The 15549-nt window shown below is 62.6% G+C and overlaps 2 protein-coding genes across 2 annotated transcripts; both read left to right on the plus strand.

Moving 5' to 3' along the window:
* Window positions 1–13: 13 nt before the first annotated feature.
* CNKSR1 (connector enhancer of kinase suppressor of Ras 1) lies at window positions 14–7291 on the plus strand. The gene is made up of 21 exons (XM_074926023.1): window positions 14–174; window positions 556–725; window positions 1150–1340; window positions 1432–1516; window positions 1706–1747; window positions 1848–2117; window positions 2188–2247; window positions 2682–2750; window positions 3073–3192; window positions 3356–3441; window positions 3938–4053; window positions 4140–4303; window positions 4534–4564; window positions 4698–4870; window positions 4975–5048; window positions 5522–5593; window positions 5692–5765; window positions 6007–6071; window positions 6147–6261; window positions 6507–6688; window positions 6778–7291. The coding sequence occupies exons 1-21, from the start codon at window positions 123–125 to the stop codon at window positions 6976–6978; spliced, it is 2412 nt and encodes an 803-aa protein (XP_074782124.1). The 5' UTR covers window positions 14–122; the 3' UTR covers window positions 6979–7291.
* A 3587-nt stretch (window positions 7292–10878) lies between these two features.
* LOC141969767 (uncharacterized) lies at window positions 10879–14096 on the plus strand. The gene is given in 10 exon segments (XM_074925846.1): window positions 10879–10921; window positions 11162–11253; window positions 11347–11448; window positions 11725–11849; window positions 11935–12152; window positions 12155–12287; window positions 12500–12613; window positions 12765–12883; window positions 13068–13591; window positions 13890–14096. Coding segments are annotated over 10 exon segments (1677 nt in total).
* The last annotated feature ends 1453 nt before the right edge of the window (window positions 14097–15549 follow it).

A 15549-nucleotide genomic window follows, 5' to 3' on the forward strand; every position in this document is an offset into this window, starting at 1 on the left:
CCCCGCGGGGTCGTACTGGGCCGGGCGGGAGGCCGCGGTGAGCGGCACGCGGGCGCGCCAATGGGGCCGCCCGTCCCCCGCGCAGGTGAGCAGCCGCTCCCGCCGGTTCCGGCCTGGCCGCCATGGAGCCCGTGGGCACCTGGGGCCCCACGCAGGCGGCCGCCTGGCTCCGAGGTGAGGCCCACACCCCCCCACACCCCGGCTGCTCCGTGCCCCGGCTCTCCCCCAACTTCGGGGGGACCCCGCTGCTGGGTCTGGCGCTGGGGACATGTGGGTGGCTGGGGGCGGTGGCAGCTCTTTCCTGTCCCTCAGCCATTGTCCCCCGGGGGGGGGGGGGGGTGTTGATCCCTGGATCCGGATGGTGGTGGGGAGGGGCTTCAGCCATCGCCACCAGCTGGGCTGAGACCGGGCGAACTCATTTCATGGAGAGGCCCCTCCAGGCTGCCTGGGGTCACCCCTTGGGGTCACCCAGCCAGGGGCCAGCTGGGACACTGCCAGGGGTGGGGTAGGGGGGTGCCGGGCCCCCCCCGCGGTGTCCGGCTGGCTCCAGGGCAGGGCTGTGGGCAGGGCTGGACGCGGCGGTGCAGGGGTACCCCTTCGAGGCCTGGGGGCTGGCGGGGCCCGACCTGCTGGGGCTGTCGGCGGGGGCCCTGGAGGCGCTGGGCGTGTGGCGACTGGGGCACCAGGAGCTGCTGCTGGAGGCCGTGGAGCAGCTCCGCGCCCTGGTGAGTGCCAGCACCCGTGGGTGCTGCGGGGGTCCCGTGGCAGGAGGGGGGATGTGGGTGCGCCCTGGGCTGGGTGGGGAGGGGGACGTGGGGAAAGGTTGCGTGGAGAAGGGGGTGCAGGGGCACTCTAGGCTGAGGGTGGGGGGGACGGACATGGGGACACCCTGGGCTGGAGGGGGGGTTGTGGGGTCACCCTGGGCTGGGTGGAGAGGAGACATGGGGGCTGAATGGAGGGGGGCTGCGGGGACACCCTGGGCTGGGTGGGGGTGGGGTGTGGGGGCATCTTAAACTGGATAAAGAAGGGGACATGGGCGCACCCTGAGCTGGGTCGAGGGGGAGAATCAGGGGCAGCCTGGGGATTTGGAGGCACCCCAGAGACCCCCCATTGCCCTCCCGTCCCCCGGTGTCCATGTGCCCCCCCCAGGACATGGGGCTGGCGAGCACCAGCCTGCGGACGCTGACAGAGAGGCTGCGGGACCTGGCGCAGGGCACCCAGAGCCTGGTGCTGGAGGGGCCGCCGGCGGGGGCTACCCCCCAGCTGCCCCCCCTCGCCCTCCTGACCCACGTTGTCGACCTGCTCGGTGCTGCCAAGGGGCTCTTCTCCTGGCTCAACAGGTCCGGGGTGGGTGGGGGCACCCGTGGGTGCTGGGTGCCCCCTGCGCATGGGGCTGAGCTCTCTGTTGTGTGTGTTGTCCCCCCCCCCCAGGTACCTCTTCTCCACCCTCAACGATTTTTCGGCCAGCCGGGACATCGTCCTGCTCTGTGCCCAGCTGGCAGAGACGCTGCAGGCGGTGGGTGCCCAGGCCGGCTGCGCTGCCCCGAGGCCACGGTGATGGGCTTGGGGGCGAGGGGGGCGAGCCAGCCATCTGCTCTGCTGTCCCCCAAAACTCTGCCTGCTGGAGGGGGGGGTGGGAGAGCTGGGATGGAGGTGGGGTGCTGAGCCATCCCATCCCGCTCAGCTCTGCGTCTTGTCCCCCCAGGACTGTCCCGCGGCTGAGAGGGACGCCCAGATCCTTCAGACTGTAAGTGCTGGGTGAAGAGGGAGTGGCAGGTGTGGGGGGCCCAGTGTTGCCAGGGCCCCCCCTTCCCCCTCTCAGCCCCCCCCGCCGCTGTCACTCGCAGTGCCAGCACATTGTGGGCATCTGTGAGAGCATCGTGGGCTGCAGCCCCCCGGCGCTGCTGGACCGCAGGGCTGTGCTGCAGCGTGTGGGGCTGGTGCTGCCCCCCGGCCTGTGGGGCAGCCCCCCAACGTCCCCTGACACCCCAACGCTGCCCCTCAGCCCATGGGGGAGCCTCCCGACATCCCCTGGCACCCCGAAGCTGCCCTCTGACCCTCTGGGGAGCCCCTTGCCACTCCTCACTGCCCCACTGGTGAGTCCCTGCCACCCCAGTGCCCCCCACTGCCTAGGGACCCCCCGGTTTCCCCTGCACCCTGCTCACACCTCCCTCCCATCTCCTCCAGGGCTTTGAGATCACCTCCACCAGCTCCTGCCTGCACTTCGTGTCTGCAGCTGCCTCGGAGGTGAGTGAGGGGCTGCCCATCCCAGTCTGTCCCCCTCCTGTGCCACCCTGTCCCTCAGTCACCCCCTTTTAGTGCCCACAGTGGGGAACACCACCCATCCCAGCTGCAACCCAACCAGCCGGATCCTGTGAGCCTCTTAGCGCCCTAATCCACTCCCCCAAAACCCAGAGCTGGGGGTGTCTGCCTGCAGCTGAGACTGTGCAGCTCATCTCACGTGTGAGCACAGCCTGGGCCATGGTGGGAGCCCCCCTCTGCACCCCAGTCCCACCAGCTGCTCTGGCTGGTGCTGCGCAAGGTCAGGCTGCTGGTTAATGGTTAACCTCCCCAGTTCTCCCTGGCTGGGAGAGCTCCTGACCGCAGATTAACTGGTGTGTGGGGGGGTGGTGTGAGTGCCTGGGGCCAGGCACCCCGCTCCCGCCCTGCCTCCTCCCCAGGTCCTGGCTGCCTACGGGGGCCGCATCCTGCCCGGAGACGAGATCGTGCAGGTCAACGAGCAGGTCGTGGTGAGTCGGGGTGGACGGGGGCTGGTTTCGATAGTGAAGTGGTGGATGGAGGAGCTGCAGGGCTGGGAGGATTTGGGGGAACACGGTGTGTGTGGGCAGGAGGATTTGGGGGGGGGACAGGGGAGCTGTGATCAGCAGAATGCAGGAGCCCTGGCTGGGAAAGGTCTGAGGGACATAGGAGGCACTGCTGAGGTGGGGGGGCGATGCTGGAGCTGCTGTAGAGGATTTGGGGGATGTGGGATCTGGGGATGGGCAGGGTTTGGGGATGGGGGAGCCGTGGGGCCGGGGCTGTGTCCCACAGCTCACCAGGGAGTGGGTGCAGGTGGGTTGGACACGCAGCAACCTGGTGAAGAAGCTGCAGGAGAAGGCGAGTGGGGTGACGCTGGTGCTGAAGAAGATCCCCCTCAACCTGGCCGGCTCACCCCCCTCTCCCAGGCAGCAGGTAGTGATCCCAGAGGTCCCAGTACAGCCCCAGTGCCACACTGGGCTGTACTGGGAACTGGGCAGGAATGCTCAAAGCCAGGCATCTCCCACTGCCTTGGTGGTCCCTAAAGATCTGGGGGACCATGGTGGGGGACGGGCTGGCCCTGATGCTCCATCCACAGCTCCCGGGAGCCTTTTTGGATGCTGCAGATGCCCCCGATGCCCGGAGCAGCGAGTGCCCTGGCAGCCCCGTGTCCCTGACCTCTAGGTGAGCCCTGTCCCCTGACACCCCCAGCCTGGCCAGCACAGAGTTTGGGTGCACCCTTCCCAGTTTTTTCCAGGGATGAAGTACTGGCAGGGCAGCAGCTGCCTGCGAGCAGGCCGGGTAACTACCAGTAGTCTTAAGGAACGAAAAAAAGTGGTTGTGTTTGTAATTCATTCACTTGGTAACCTTTTAATGGGGTTGAAACTATATTTAGACATGACCCTTCTCTCCCGGAATGGAAAGGCGTGCGCGGAGCCGGCGGCAGCACGGGCGAGCCGGGCAGGAGCCATCGGGCTGGGCTCGGACCCTGCTGGGGACTGCGGGGGCCAGTGGGGCCGGTACTGAGCCACCACCACCACCACGTTGCCTCCAGCCCCACTCCTCGGGAAGGGAGAACTGCAGGAGCCCCAAGGGAGCGTGGGGACAGCCGGGGCCTGACGTCAGGATCCCCCGTGGCAGTCGAGGGGGTTTGTAGCTCAGGGATCCCTTTTTTCCCCAGCACTGCGGCTGATTTGGACTCGGGGTCAGACTCGGCACCGGACTTTGCCACCGAGGAAGAGGAGGGAGAGCCTGAGCAGAACTCGAGGGCGGCTGTGGGGGAGCTGCCAGGCCACGGTAGGAGGGGAGCAGAGGGGGTGTCTGGGGACGGAGCTGTTTCTTCCCCCAGGACAGGAGGCTAGAGCCCCAATTGCTGTTTGCAGGTGCTGCAGAGGAGGAGGCAGCGTGGGAGGGGGGTACCCCGCTGAGCACCCCGTGCTCCCTGAGCACCCCTGCTGCTGCTGGACCCTGCGCCGCGGAGCTCAGCCCCACGGCAGCCCCCGCCACAGGGGCTGGGGGTGTTGAGCCTGGAGAGCTCCCTGGGGAGGTGAGAGCGGGTGGGAGAGGAGCACTGAGCCTCAGGGGGGAGCACTGGGGGGACATCTATGGGGGACACACAGGACTTCATGTTCCACCTGAGTGGGAGGCAAAATTCCCATCCCTGGGGTGGGTTCCCCTCCGAGCTCACTGCTGCGGGGTGAGTTGGGGGTCCCTAAGGGGCTGGGGGTGCTGCTGGGGGGGCCTCAATCATCCCTAACCCTCTGTCTCCCTATCCAGGGCAGCCCCCAGACAGGTCGCAGACAAAAAGGTGAGCAGGACGCTGTCGGGAGTGGATGGATGGGTCTGGGGGCTTTCCCAGGCTCTCCCCCACCGTGCTCCCCTTTCCCTACTCTTGATGTGGAGCCCCCCCCCCTCCCCCCCAACAATGCTGTGGCCAGCAGGAGTGGCGACCAGGCTGAGCCGCCGGCGGGTCTCGTGCCGGGACCTGGGCCGGGTGGACTGCGATGGCTGGCTCCTGAAGAAGAAGGACCACGTGGGCTTCATGGCCCAGAAGTGGAAGCGCTGCTGGTTTGTGCTGAAGGGCCACACGCTCTACTGGTACCACCACCCCAATGTGAGTGGGGACACTGGGTGTCCTGGTCCCCCCAACCTGGGGAAGTTGGGCTTTTCCCCCCCCAGTGCCGGGGTGGGTGATGGCCACAGCTGTCTCCCTCGTAGGATGAGAAGGCTGCGGGACTCATCAACGTGGCCACCTACGACCTGGAGAGCACGAGGGAGCAGAAGAAGAAATAGTGAGTGGGGTCTGTCTCACCATGGACCTCCTGGCTGGTGGTGGAAGCGGGGGTGGACACTGTCCAAATGTGCTGAGGAGCTCTGCTGGTTGCCACCTCCATGTCCCTTTGGGCCTGGTGGGGTTTCTGCAGGGCTGGTGGGGTCCCCCAGGGCTAGTGGGGTCCCCCCAGGGCTGGTGGGGTTCCCCCAGAGCTGGTGGGGTTTCTGCAGGGCTGGCGGGGTCCCCCCAGGGCTGGCAGCACTGGCTGTCTTGCGATATGGAAGCCCACACTCTGGGCACTGTGCTGCTGGTGTTAGCTGGGACAAAGCTGAGGACTGGAGCATCTCCAAGGGCAGGAAAAAGCCCAAACCCCGCGGTTGGGTCAGGATGGGGGGGGTGAGAATGCAGGGGAGGCTGGACAGGGGCTTGGGGCTGGCTCTGGTGCCAGGTAACCACAGCAGCAAAGGCAGCTGCCTGCTTCTCCTCCTCCAGCGTGTTCCAGCTCTCCCATCAGAAGTACAAGCCCTTCATCTTCGCCGCAGAAACGTTGGCTGATTTGAGCATGTGAGTAACGTGCCAGCCAGTGACAGCCGGTGCCACCACACCGGGCTGGCCATGACCCTCTGTCTGTCTGTGTGTCTGTCCATCCTTTCCTTCCCCAGGTGGGTCAGTCACCTAATAACAGCCAAAACGAAGTACACACTGGCCCACCAGTCGGTCCCGGACAGGGAGGAAGGTAACAGGCCCTTTCCAAGGTGGGAGATGGGGTCAGTTCCCGTGCGGGAGATGGGGACCCTGCGGGGAGCTGTGGGTTTTTGCTATGGCCCCTGCGTGGGAGCTTTGCCCATGATTTGAGGGGAAATGTGAGAAATATTCCCTGCGAGGAGAGCTGGGGTGATGCTCAGCCCTAGGGAGGGCTGGGGGGGGCCAGCCTGGAGTTTCCCGCTCCCACTGTCCTCCCCTGTGACCTCTTCCAGACTGCTACAGCGAGACAGAAGCTGAGGACCCTGATGATGAGTCCCCCAGGCACGGATGTGACTCGGTGAGTGGCCGTAGGGGACACCCTGGGGAGGGGAAGGAGTATCCTTGTCTCAACTCCCCATCATCTCTCCCCCAGCCAAAGAAGAAGCTGCAAAATGCCCCGGAGAAAGCCCAGCTCTTCCCGGATGGCGGCGAGCCCAGCAGTGCAGCCAGCAGCCCCCAGGGCAGCCCCCAACCCTGCTCACCCATGGGTAGGGGCTGAGGGGGGTGACATCTGTCACCCTGTCACCTTGCGTGCACCCTTTAATCAAAGTCAGGGCCTCCCTTGTGTGTGTGTGTGTGTGTGCTGGGGGGTGGTAACTCCAGTTGAGCTGTGCTTGGGTGTGAACCATGTAGTGTCTTGGGATGCTCTTGGGGCAGGGTCACACGTGGGGGCAGCCCCCTGGGGTTTGGGGGACTCTGACCCTCCTACAGTGCCCCCCCTCTCCTTGCCCAGACCCCGCTGGGGAGGATCTCGAGTGCCTGATGCGGTGCCTGAAGCAGGGAGGGGTGTCCCTCATCGGGCGGCAGCGGTTCCTGACGCAGGAGCAGTGCCGCAAGTCCTTCATCCGGCGCAACAAGAACCCCCGCATCAACGAGAAGGTGCACGCGGTGCGGGCTCTGCAGAGCACGCTCAAGGTGGGGGCCCACAGTGCCCTGACTGCCCCCCCAAAACCCCCCTTTCGATCACGAGCAGCCACCCCAAAACAGGCCCTTCCTCTCGGCAGGCGAAGCTGGTGGAGCTGCAGGCTCTGGAGCAGCTGCTCAGCGACGCTGCGCTCACCTCGGAGAAGTTCAGGTGCTGGAAGGAAGAGCACCAGGAGCTGTACCAGGACCTGCGGGAGTGGGGGGGATGGCAGCAGGGCCAGGATGGTGATGGGGGGCTTGGGGATGAGCACGGCCCCCCCGAAGAGGCAGCTGAGCCCTGACACGCCACAAGGACCTCTGGCATGAAGCAGTGCCCATAAAGATCACGGTGGGTGCTCTGCTGGGGGGGTGCACGAGGGGATTGATGACAGTTTTGAAGATTCGGCCCCCACAATGGACTTGGCTTCTGCTTAATCCCCCCTCCCTGGGTTAGGACGTTGCCGTGACCGTTGCTTTTTTAAGAGCGGTTTGTCTCAGCTGCACGTTGGCAACGGGGGCCTTTTCCCAGAGGAACGTGCCCCCACCACACACAGCAGTGCGGTGCCACCAGCCATCCCGGCCAAGGTCTCTTCTGCTGTAAATAAAACTGTGTCAACGCGGCCCGATTGTGCTGTGGTTTTTCTTGGTGGTGAAAGGTCCCTGTAGTGACAGCCAGCCCCTACCCGTGCCACCTGTCACCATCCTTGAGGGACTGTGACATCCCTCTGTGCCCTGCTCTCCTCTCCCTGTGGGCTGTGCCACGGTGATGGCACCCACCCGTGGGGTGGGGACACAGGGGTGGGCTTCGATGGCACTGCAAGGCAAGGGAAGGTGATGAAGCGGGGAAGGTGTCCCGGGGAGGGCTGGGGTGCTCTGGGAGCTTTGGGCAGCTCCCAAGGGGGGGAGCCTGGGGCAGGAGGGGTGAAATGTGGTCGGCCTGGAAATGGTGGAGGGGTCCTGCTCCTCCCTGTGCCACCCGGTCCCCTACAGACGTGCCATGGCTGGGCTTGGGGATGCTCTTTATTCAGCTGCAGAGGCTAAAACCTGCGTAAGGATTAAAGCACAATCAAGTAACTCTGTGCCCAGCTTATTTTTGAGTGAAAAATTACCAGCAAAGGGGTAAAGATGGGGAACAGACCCACCTCTTCCACCCAGTGATAGTCTGAGGGGTGTCCAGGGGTGCAGGACAGCCACGGCACGAGGCTGAGGAGTCACGCAAGTGGCATCCTCCTGTGATGCTCACGGCAGGAACCGGGTCTGTCCCAGAGCCTCAATGATCCACGTTGTAAGGGGCAATGGCTGGCCCTGCACAACCCCCTTCTTCCTGTAAATGCTGGTGGCCAGGCAGATGCCAGCCAGCACCTCTGCCCCTCTAGCCCAGGTAGAGACACGTCCCCGGGTGGAAGTGGCCTGCCAGGGGGTCTGCGGGCTGGCCAAGTGCTGCGGCACCCGCTGAGCCGTGTAGGAAGCAGCACACAGGTACACGTCACCCCCCCAGTCTCAGCAAGAGCCCGGCCATGGCCACGAGGTTGGGCCATGGCAGGGGGAGCCTGTCAGTGTGCCCCAGCATGGCCAGTGCTCCCCCCCGTGCCCCAGCAGTGAGCCCACAGTGGCCACTCAGCACCCGTGTGGGCCAGAAACGGGCTGTGTCCTCTGGGAGGGTGCAACAGGTCAGGCCTGGCTGCACAAGCCCCCCTGCACAGCTCTCCCACAGGCCATCGCCGAAGGAAAGGAGCATGTGGGGACGTGGCCAGCCCCCCCCAGAATCCCAGTAACACCCCCCAGGTCCCCAATCCCCCCACTCCCCGTGCAGGCAGGAGTGCGGGCAGGGGCTGGGGTGGGACAATGCACTGGAGCCACCCCCTGGGGGTCCCCCTGGTAACAGGCAGCCTTGTGAGGACCCCAGAGCTCCCGGCAGAGGAGAGGGGGGACATGGGGGGGCCTGTGGGGACGGCGAGGGTGTCTCCGGTACTGCTGATTTGCAGAAACACGACTCCACAACCTCTAAGGTTCTAAAGTATGTTTACTCAGCGCTGAGGCGCGCGGGGGATCCTCCACCACAAACGTGCGCCCGTCCCGTGGCACCTTGTCTTGGCTTTACGCTCCAAAGCATCACAGATTCCTAACGGCCAGACATAGGCAGGACCTATCCCCACTTCGTCTTACAATGAGCCTAAAAGTCATTTTCCTCTGTTCCACCCCGGTCTCCTCCCAGTTGTGTCTGTGCAGTGTGTCCCGGTGGTCACAGGCTGGGGTCGCAGAGATGAAGTAACTCTTCTTCCTCACTGCTGCACCTTTCACCTCTGCTCCTTGCACAATCTCCGTAGCCTCCTGGGTTCGGGTCAAACTATAGGGTTGGCTTTAACCAGTTTTTAGGACTGTCTTCCTGTTTTGACAGGAAAAATTATCCTCACTGCCTCTGTTACTCAAGGTTTCTTTATTGTTCTGCTTTCTGGCCCATCACCGATGATCTATTATCCTATCTAAACTTAGTTACCTTTTAACTAATGGGTCCCTAACCGTAGTCTATCTCCTAAGTCTGACATCTTTATCTTTCTCTTTAAGTACCTAATTTCTATATTCTATTTTAATTCTCTAATTCCCCATTTCACTGCTCTCCCCGCTCCCCCAGTACCCTCCAGCTGCTCCATGCTGCAGCCACAGGGTCTGCTTCTGGCCGCAGCCTGCTAGGGCTCTATGGTCTCCAGTGAGGCAGCCTAGGCAGGAGGTCCTCCAGCTCTTTATGGTCTCCAGTGAGTGACGTTACTCTACAGAGATTTGCTTAACCCAGCAAGTGTGAATGTCTCCTTCTAAAACACTCACTGAATTTTTTTTCCTGCAAATCCTTAAGAATATTTATTTACATGTCCTCTACCAAGTATTTCATTAGTTTGTCATCTAAGTTTGTTTAACACCTGGTTGATGCCCGCTAGCTGATGCCTGCAAGCAGTTGGTGCCTGCAAGTTGAGGCCTGTGGCAATTTTAGTGATAAGAGAAGCGTTACATTATACCTTAAATTGTCATGTTGTACCCAGTTGTGTATCCCTGGAAGTCTATAATATTATCAGAATTACACAATCTAGGTGACACTCCCAAAGAAATCTTACTTGGGAAGTCTCCAAGGGGGAAAATGTTAATATGTGGGACACAGGGAATATGGGGAGGGGCATGGGGACAGTCTGGGGCATGGGACATGGAACCATCTGGGGTGTGGGGACATGGGAAACCTGGAGGGACATGGGGGGGCATGGGGTCCATGGGGACAGTGTGGGGACATGGGAACAGTGTGGGGCACAGGGACATCGGGACGGTGTGGGGACACAGGCACCATTGCTGCCACCATGATGGGGACCCCCAGGACCCTTGGGGTGACACAGGTGACCAGACCCAGCCGGGTCTGGCACGAGAGCTTGTTCAGGGGCTTTCCTACCCCCCCAAGGAAAGGCTCATGCTGGCTCTGACAGGCAGTTTATTGCCACGGAAAAGGGCCATTTCTGCCCTGACTCCCAGCTTGCAGCCCCGCTGCTGTTTGTTCTGGAGGCAGCACATCACCAAAGCGCTGAGGAGTTCAGCACAAAGATGTTGGGCTACCTGCGACATTTTGGCACCGTCCTGAGGCCCTGGGCTGAGCCCCGGCCACCCACCGCCTCTGAGAGGGTGGGATGGTTGAGCCCAGGATGCCCCGCAGGACCTGGTGTTTGGCTCTGCACTTGGTGCAGGAGCAGCCACCCAGGTGATGTGGGTGCTGAGGGCTCGGGCCCCCACCTTGGCACTTCGCACCCATCCACCCCTGTGAGGTGGTGGCCCTGTCCGAGGGGCTGGCAGGAGGTCAAGGGCATCCCTGCCCATCTTTGGGGGTGATGATGTCACAATGGCCACTGTGACCTGCCAAGGGCATCCCTGCCCATCTTTGGGGGTGATGATGTCACAATGGCCATTGTGATCTGTGGGGACAAGCCTATAAAAAGGATCGCTGGGCTCAGGCTGTGGTCAGTGCGACCTGGGGAGGTGAGGAGAGGGCAGGGGCTTGCAGGGTGCTGCTGAGGGAGGAGAGGGGGTCCCACGCCTCGGGGCACTGGGGCTGTGCTGAGAGCTGACCCGCGTCCTGCTTCTTCCTCAGAGTCAGTCAAGGAGCATCTGGGAGAGACACCCCGGTGCTGCTGGAACAGGGACTCTTCTAGCGCTTGTTGTGGATGTGCGCCATGTCCGCAAGGAATCAGGAGGCCCCCAACACGATGGAGAAGGGTGAGAGCAAAGTTTCCCTCCTGCAGCACAGCAGAGGGGCTGTCGGGATGGTCAGCATGGGGCCGAGTGTGGTGGCAGGGGGAGGCAGTGCCTGCGATGCCCCTTTGTTGCCACAAGCCCCCAGCGCTGCCCCTCAGCCCCTCAGGGACGGAGCAGGCCCCTAGGGACAATCCCTTGGGGACGCTTCCCTCACCCTGCAGAGGTGCTCATAGCCGCCCGCATTTGCTCTTTCCCCTCCAGCGTGCGTTCTGTGTGGCCAGGCAGAGGCGGACTCACATCTCTGCGGGATCAAACTGGAGAGGCAAGGGCTCTGTGCCCATGTGTTTTGCATGGTGAGTGCCCCGAGGCTCCCTCCAGCTCGTTGACAAGCACCTCCCGGCCACACTCTCCTCCTCATCAGCTTCTTCATCTCTTCTCTTCTGCAGTTCTTTGCCAATGAGCTTTTTCAGCAGAGGGACAAGCAATTGGGACTCATGGGATTTCTCCCTGAGGACATTCTCCGTGTAGTCGAGCAGGCAGCACAGAAGGTGAGGTCCTGACAAGGTCAGGGAGATTTGTGTCAGAAGTTTGGAGGAGCTTAGCCCAGAGCCCAGGAAAGAAATCCCAGCCCCTGCAAGCAGCTCTGGGACAAAAGCCCTGCTCCCAGCAGCTCCACAGAGACTCCAGCCCAGGAGCCTCTCGTGCCGGGCGGATCTGTGGGCTGTGACCCAGCAGCTGGCACATGCTGCGCCCTGCCCGGAGGCCTGGGGCTGGCTGGGAGGCCCTGAGGCTGCTGCTGACGGGGGCTGCTCTGCTTTTTCCAGCGATGCTTTGTCTGCGGAGAGAGCGGGGCCGCCATCACCTGCTGCTGGGAGGGCTGCGACCGCAGCTTCCATCTCCCCTGTGCTGTGGAGGGTGAATGTGTCACCCAGTACCTCCTTCTGTACAGGTACCACCTCTGCCCTCCTTTCCCCCACCAGGGAAGGGGACCCAGCGCTTGCCACCTTACCAATCCCTTCCCTCTTCTCCCCCAGGGCCTTCTGCGGGGAACACAGCCCAAAGCAGGAGGTGGAGGCGACTCCAGAGAACGACATGGACTGCCTCATCTGCCTGGATCCTGTGGAGGACAGAAAGTCCTTCCACACAATGGTGTGCCCGACCTGCAAACATGCCTGGTTTCACAGGGGCTGCATCCAGGTAGGAGCCATTCCCTCACCCCCGGGGCATGGCAGGCACTGGGCAGCACCAGGGCCTTACTCTTGCTCTTCATGTTTCCGCTGCAGAGACAGGCTGAATTTGCGGGTATTGCCTTCAAGTGCCCCCTCTGCAGAGACAGGGATGAGTTTCTGCCGGAAATGCTGTTCATGGGCATCCGAATGCCCTTGAGGTTGGTGTCCTGCCCAGCTCACAGCACAGGAGGCTGCAAGCCCTGTTCCATGCCCAGGGCTGCCCCTGCAGTCCTGGCCCTCCACTGTCCCATCAGCCTGGGCTTCAGCTTCACGGAGGAGCTGTAAACTGGGCAGGGGGGAGGAGCAAGGCTGCCCTGCATCGGCCTTATGCCGGGGCAGCAGGGCTCAGCTATTTCCCTTTCCCCATCAGATTGCCATCATGGCAGAACCAGGAGGCAGGCAGACAAGTCATCGAGAGGCACCGACGCTGCAATGCCCGCGAGTGTCTCTGTCCTGGAGGAAGGGAGCAGGCAGACACGTGGGGGTAAGTTGGCAAAGCGGCACCCTGGGCTCTGCATGGGATCTCTGTCTCGCCAAGAGCTCGAAGCAGAAGCACTGAGACCAGGAGCTGTGCCACACAACCCCGTTCTGCTGTCACTTTGTCCTCACAGCCGTCAATCCCTTTGCTTCCCCAGGCCTTGGCAACTGCTCCGGTGCAGGTCCTGCGCTGCTGAGGGCACCCACCGGGGCTGCTGCAACTCTGGGACCACTGAGGGCAACTGGGAGTGCGAGAGCTGTGCTGGCCAGGGTACCGGTAAGAGGCAAAAACACCTTCATGGCCCTGGGCTGGGGCCAGGGCCCAGGCACGGCCTCACAGTGGGTGCCCAGCCTGGGCTTGGCAGAGGCTCTCTGCTCCAGGAGGGCTGGGGGCACCGCTCTGGCCTCTCCCGCCCTGAACCTGGGGGCCGTGCCCGTGACCTTCCTGCTTCCCCTTACAGACTCCAGTGACAGCTCAGACGTCACTGGCCCCAGCACTGGTAGCCAGTCAGAACTGGGGCCATCCCATGAATCACCAGCACGAGACACCAGCAGTCCCGAAACCGGTAGCCTCTCAGGATCAGGACCATCCCAGGAGTCTCTGGCATCAGAGACTGGCAGCTCCAGCAATGGCAGCCCTTCAGGATTAGGGCTGCCCCACAGCTCACCATCACAAGAGACCGGCAGCCCCAGCACTGGCAGTGACGCAGAGTTCGGGCCAATCCACGGATCCCCGGAACTGCAGAGCAGCAGCACGGACAGCGGCAGCCAGGCGGCATCGGGACCATCCCGCGACTCCCCAGTGCTTGAGGGGAGCAGCTCCTCCAGCCCGCCTGGGCCCATCCGCACACGACACCTTTCCCGTGCGCAGCGTCAGGCCCAGACGCCTTACAGCCGGCCCAGGAGGGGCCGGGGGAGCAGCTGTGTGCCAGGGCCAAGCGCTGAGAGCAGCACCCCCGGCCAGGCCACATCCCACAGCTCCCCAGTACCGGCGAGCAGCAGCCCCAGCACCGCCAGCCAGCTGCCAGCGGGGACCTCCTGCCCCTCTGCAGACCTCGAGAGTGGCAGCCGCTCCAGCCCCCCTGGGCCCGTGCGGACGCGAGACCGCTCCCGCCGGGAGCGTCGCGTTGAAACGCCATACAGCCGGCCCGCTGGACACAGGCGCAGGACCAGCTGTACGCCATCCCCGCCTGCTGGCCCTGATACCCCTCCACCTGCTCAATAAAGTTAGCAGTTAATCTCGCGCTCGTTTGTCGGCTTCCTCCTCCTCTCCCTTTCTCCAGGGTCAGCATGAGGGGCTGGGCCCAGAGGGCTTCTTCCCCCCGGGGCCTGGCAGCCCCTTGCCCAGCCCTCCCTCCTCGCGGGCTGGCCATGGCCGCCTGCCCGGTGACATGGCCGTGTGCTTCGGGCCTCGCTGGGCCCACAGCCGGCTCGGTCTCCCCGGGGAAAGTTCACACCAGTGGCAAAGCTACTTTACAAGTTCCTCTTAGCGTCACCTCCGGACTTGTGACATGAAGATTGCTGTAGATTGGCTTGTGACAGTAGCCAAAGGGCATTCCCGTTGCCCAGTGCCGGGTCCTGTTGCCCACCATGATTGCTGCTGTCCCAACTGCAGCTTCCTCCTTGCATTATAAGCCAAGAACTCCTTTAGCGCAGAGACTGCAAACTCCTGGCAGGGAATTTACCCCACAGAGCTCAGGGACCCAGGGCAGTACCTGTGACTGAGGGCTGGAGTCTCCTCATACACCTCTGGGAGAAAAAAAATCACATGTGCTCTACAGGAGGGTAACAAGGGGCCTGGGCAATGTCCGTCATCCGGAAGGATTTCCCTCCCGCTGGAGACCTGCAAGTACCTGTCTAGTGCAGGGAGGGGAAGGGATTTAGTTGCAGAGTCACTGCTGATCAGCTCTGTGGAAGTTGGCGGCGAGCTAGAAGGCTGAATGAAAGAATGCTGGCGACCAAAGCGGGAAGGAAATCCCGTGGGGTGGCTGTACAGATCGGAACAACCTCTGCTCTTCCGGCAAACTACCGGTGCTCTTACGGTGTGTGCGTTAAGAGCCTTCCTGAGAGGCCTCGATGCAGCATGGAAGTTGACACCTTGCAGGAGGGAGCAGCTGTCCTCTGGGAGGCAGGCAGGGGAACGTGGCAGACCTGAGGGGCTTTATTGCCAACGAAGAAGGAAAGGAGGTAAAGGGTCTAAAAGAGAGCTTGGTGGCAGCACATTGTCCAACCTCAGTAATTTTATGACTCCATTTCTACAGCCAATAGAGAAAAAGGGGCATGTGAGGGACACTGTAGGATATGGTGGAGATGACGGAGGTATGAGGAAAGTCTGAAAAGCCCCCAGCTGAGCTCAGATCCTCCTTCCATGGGCTCCGGCTGCTGTCTGAGCCACAGAGGCCTGTGCTGAAGCCCTTCCCCTTACAGCAGTGGCTCTCATGGCCTCCCTCTCCCCAGCCGAGAGCCTGGGAGGTGTAGGACCATAGTCCTGGCCTTGGCATTGCCCGTCCCCACATCGCACTGTCCCAGGAAGAGCCCTGAGGGATGTGTGAGGGACATTATCTCCCTTTCCAGGGGCTGGGGATCACAAGTCTTTGCCTCAGTAGAACCCATCCAGGTTTAGTCCAGATCTGTTCCACCTTTGCATGGCCTTTGTTTAGCCGTTGCCTCCTCAAGGAGTCTTCTGCTCTGCCCAGCCCCTAGGGAGGCTTTGTCAGTGCTGGCTCTGGTGGGACCCATTAACGCTCCAAGAAACTCTGGAGTCTGCATCTGACTTTGACTTCTGGAGAGGTGTCTTCAACCTCCTCTCGCCGCCTGAGTTTCACGGACTCGGCTCCAAACCCACCCGCGGGGTCATTAAAATGCCTGGGGCTGGTCCTGTGCTGCGGAGCTGGGCCGGGCTCCTGGGCCGGAGGGAGCTGAGGGCAAGTGGTGAGCGCGGCA

This window comes from Athene noctua, chromosome 24 (assembly GCF_965140245.1).
Source record: "Athene noctua chromosome 24, bAthNoc1.hap1.1, whole genome shotgun sequence".
Taxonomy (NCBI): Eukaryota; Metazoa; Chordata; class Aves; order Strigiformes; family Strigidae; genus Athene; species Athene noctua.